At 38.2% G+C, this 4,132-nt stretch overlaps 1 protein-coding gene across 1 annotated transcript in view; it reads left to right on the top strand.

Annotated features, from left to right (window-relative positions):
* PLD5 (phospholipase D family member 5) overlaps positions 1-3,708 on the top strand; it is an 864,342-nt gene extending 860,634 nt beyond the window's left edge. The window contains exon 10 of the mRNA XM_007954513.1: positions 3,461-3,708. Coding sequence (XP_007952704.1) covers positions 3,461-3,708 — 248 coding nt within the window. The remainder of the gene's footprint in view (positions 1-3,460) is intronic.
* The last annotated feature ends 424 nt before the right edge of the window (positions 3,709-4,132 follow it).

The raw sequence follows: 4,132 nt of genomic DNA, 5'->3' as shown, positions 1-4,132 counted from the left end.
TTTCTGAGGCAGTATCACTACGGAAGTAGGATTGCCCAACCTTCCTTCCGAGGAGTGGCTAGTGGGTTTGAACCGCCAGCCTTCTGATTAGCAGTCAAGTGCTTTACCCACTATGCTACCAGAGCTCCTTTTCATTTGTAGTTGTCCTTATTTGTCAATTTGATGTCTCTGGTTCCCTGTTTACATTCCTGTAGGCTTATTTACTTTGGAAACTTCATAGCTGGGTGACTTCTGGATTATGTTACCATGTGTGTTAATGGTCAGTTGTTGTTGTTGCTTTTGGTTCTCTGTCCAAAGGACTCCTTTTAGCATATCTTGTAAGATTGGTCTGGTTTTAACAAGTTCCCTCAGTTTCTGCTTATCTGGAAATGTCCTAATTTTATCATCATATTTGAGGGACAGTTTTGCTGAGTATATAATTCTTGGTTGGAAATGTTTCTCTTTCGGGTTTTATATATACCATCCCATTGTCTTCTTGCCTGCATGGTTTCTGCTGAGAAATCTGAGCTTAGTCTTATTGGTTGCCCCTTGTAGGGTAACTTTTCATTTTTCCTGTGCTGCTTTCAGGATTTTTTCTTTGTCTTTGATTTTAGTGAGTTTGATGATGATATGTCTTGGTGATTTCCTTTTGGAGTCTATCCTGTTTGGGTTTTGTTGGACTTCTTGAATGGATATATTCTCATCTTTCATCATACCAGGAAAATTCTCTTCCAACAAATCTTCAACAATTTTTTCTGTGGTTTTAATTGTCTCTTCCTGTCCTGGAATTCCAGTTATACCTAGGTTATTCCTTTTGATGGTATCCCACATGAACCTTAGGCTTTCTTCATTTTGTTTTGATCTTCTTTCTGATTGATCACTTTCTGCAGAAGTATTGAGGTATTTGCCTTCAATCTCACTAATTCTGTCTTTCAGTGATTCAATTTTACCCCTTTGACATTCAGTGTCTTATCTCTTTCTGAAAATTTAGTATTAATCTTGTGGATTTCTATCTGTAGATTTTGTATCATTTCTAATTTTTCATTTATTTTATCATTTTGTTTTTGTATTGTCTTTTGAAATTGTTCTAGGGTTTTCTCCATGTTTTCCTCAATTTTGTCAGTGTTTTCCCTCATCTGTCTCTCAATTCACTGAAGAGACCTAAATATAATTCTTTTGAATTCCATATCAGGGAATTCCAATGCTGTGTCTTCCTCAGGGATGTGTTTTGGGTCTGTATCCTAGTCCCTTGTTCCTCCTGCTTTATCTTGCTTCTTTGTGTGGACTGTGATGCTCTGTTGTCTCCGAGGCATTTTGATGTTTTTATGTTTATATTTAATTGGTGATTTTATGTTGTAATGACTTACCCAGGATTTTTGTTTTCTTTGTATGTTATCTACACAAGCAGGGTATTGTGCTGCCCTCCTCTATTCACTAGTTGGCAGCACTTATACACTCACCACTTGTCTCCTTTCCCAGTGCCTGCCCCTGCTGTCCTTGGCTAATGCAGCCTATTCTTAGCTCCTGTTTTCATTCAGGTTTTCCACTATTTGGTGCCTAATCCATTTCTGTATACTTCCTTTCAAAGCTCAGGGCTCCAAGATTGTTTCTGCATCTCTGTCAACTGGTTTCTCTTTTCTTTGTTGAAGATGGTCTGTATAACTTTTTGCCTATTCCTCCATCTTACTGGAAGTTCCCATTTCATTTTTGTAACTCCTAATTTTCCTAGATTCATACTTCATACATTCCATGTTCCAATTATCAGTGGATGTTTGCAGCTCCTTCTTCCCATTTTGAGTTATGCCACATCAGCAAATGGAGGTCCCAATAGCTTTACTCTATTCACATCATTAAGGTTGACTCTACTTTGAGGAGGCAGCTATTCTCCAGTTGTATTTTTAGTGCCTTCCAACATGAGAGGCTCATCTTTCAGCACTATATCAGACAATGTTTCAGGGCCATTAATAAAGTTTTGCAGTAATATATGAGACAGTGTTTTACTGCCATTCATAAGGATTTCACTGGCCAATACTTTTAGAAGTGGATGTCCCCTTCCTTCTTCCAAGTCTGTCTTAGTCTGGAAGCTCCACTGAAACCTGTCCACCATGAGTGACCCTGCTAGTATTTGCAATACCAGTGACATAGCTTCCAGCCCCAGAGAAACATGCAAGTCACCACAGTACAACAAACTGACAGATGAGTGATGGCTGATCATAGTAGTCACTCAGAAATATGTATTGAATAAAGGACAAAGAAGATCAAAGAAATGAACAGTACTGTATTCTCCTGAGGAGAATCCTTTGTTGTTCTGCTGGATCCACTTCCCACCTGAGTACAAAAGACAAGAGATTAGTTGTGAGTATCCTGAGGTGTTGTTGTTAGTCACTACAAATCAACTCCAACTCATGGCAACCCCATGTATGACAGAATAGAACATCACCCGATTCTGTGCCATCTTCATGATCATTGGTATGTCAAATCCATTGTTATGCTCATTGTGTATTTTGTGTGCCTTCCAACCTAGCCAGTTCATCTTCCAGCACTATATCAGACAATATTCTGTTGTGATCCATTTTTCATTGTCTTACTTATGAAAGTAAATCGCCAGGCCTTTCTTCCTCATCTGTCTTAGTTTAGATGCTCTGCTGAAACTCATCCACCATGACTGACCCTACCAATATTTGAAATACCAGTGTTAGAGCTTCCCTCATGCTGCCATAGCATGACAAACTGACAGACGAGTTGTGAGTCTTGGGGGTAATCCAGCCCTTTTATTAACCCCCACTTTGAATATGGGGCTCCATGTAAGTAGAGTAGCCATAATAAGCTCATTCTGGGGTAGATCCCAGCAGTTGTACCTGGGAAATTGCTCTCACAATCACTGCCAGACTCCTGAGCCAAGGGGCCAGGTGCTGTGCCTTAAAAATGATTTATAATCCAAGCCAGGCAAGTATGTGTATTCAGTTAGAACTGATGCTCCTTCTCTGACTTCAGCTTTCTCTTTGATGTGGAAGTTTTTGAGGATTATAATCAGAATCCCTCATTTGTACATATAGATTCGATGTTGTGTCTTTGAGAAGGTGGTAATTGCTCACAGTGTTTTTAAATATATTCCTATATATTTTAAATATATTCCTATATATTTTAAATATTGCTGTATTTAGTGTGTCTTGTGAATGTCAATAAGAAATAACATTTACAAAAAAGGAACAGCAGATTCCTTGTTTTGAGTTTCAAGTTGTGCAAAGCTGCAGAAAATGCCAACATAATATGCAAATATTAATATGCCATATGTAAAGCTTCTTGTTTTTTTTTTGTTTTTGTTTTTTTTTCCCTGAGCTGTCAACACAATTCAGTCTGCCTGTCATTATTCCTGGATGTTTATTTCTTTAAAATAAAATCTGCTCTGTATTTCATTATATCAGGAATATTCCCCAGTGGATATTAATTCCTCACCATGATTTCCTTTGCTTGTTTGCAGGAAATTTTGACTGGGTAGGGAATGATTTTACCCAGAATGCTGGCACGGGCCTTGTTATCAATCAAGCAGATGTGAACAACGACACAAGCATCATTAAGCAACTTAAAGATGTGTTTGAAAGGGACTGGTATTCACCCTATGCCAGAACCTTACAACCAACCAAACAGCCAAACTGCTCAAGCCTCTTCAAACTCAAACCCCCCTCCAACAAAACTGCCACATACAATGTAAGCAGGAAGGACCCTTGAGTGCCCAAAAAGAATTAACAGACTGACGGGACAGTTCCAAATTTCATATTTCCATCTGGGCCAACTCGACGGCAAACAACAACAACAACAAAGGATTTGAGGAGAGAAAAAAAAATTAATATGTCCTTTTCTTAGGGAAAAAAAAAGCACACTTATTAAAAACGTTCTCTGAAGTACATGTAACAACTATGTAACAATATCTTAGCACCGTATACACTAAATTTAAGACTTTTATATTATTACTTCTGACAGAGAACGTCATTTCGGCTTAAGAGGTAGTTTTTATGTTTGCATACAAATTTTAAAACTTGGATTCCTCTGCCTTTCTAGTTTTAGAACTTTTTCTGCTGACTCACCTGGTCAATTCTTAGGAAGCTTAGCATGAGGTAAGCTCTTTAACACCAGACTGAGAATTCCTGACCTA

This window comes from Orycteropus afer, unplaced genomic scaffold, assembly GCF_000298275.1.
Source record: "Orycteropus afer afer isolate SDZICR_OR568_19922 unplaced genomic scaffold, OryAfe1.0 scaffold00463, whole genome shotgun sequence".
Classification (NCBI taxonomy): domain Eukaryota; kingdom Metazoa; phylum Chordata; class Mammalia; order Tubulidentata; family Orycteropodidae; genus Orycteropus; species Orycteropus afer.
This window is presented reverse-complemented; position numbering and strand designations above follow the sequence as displayed.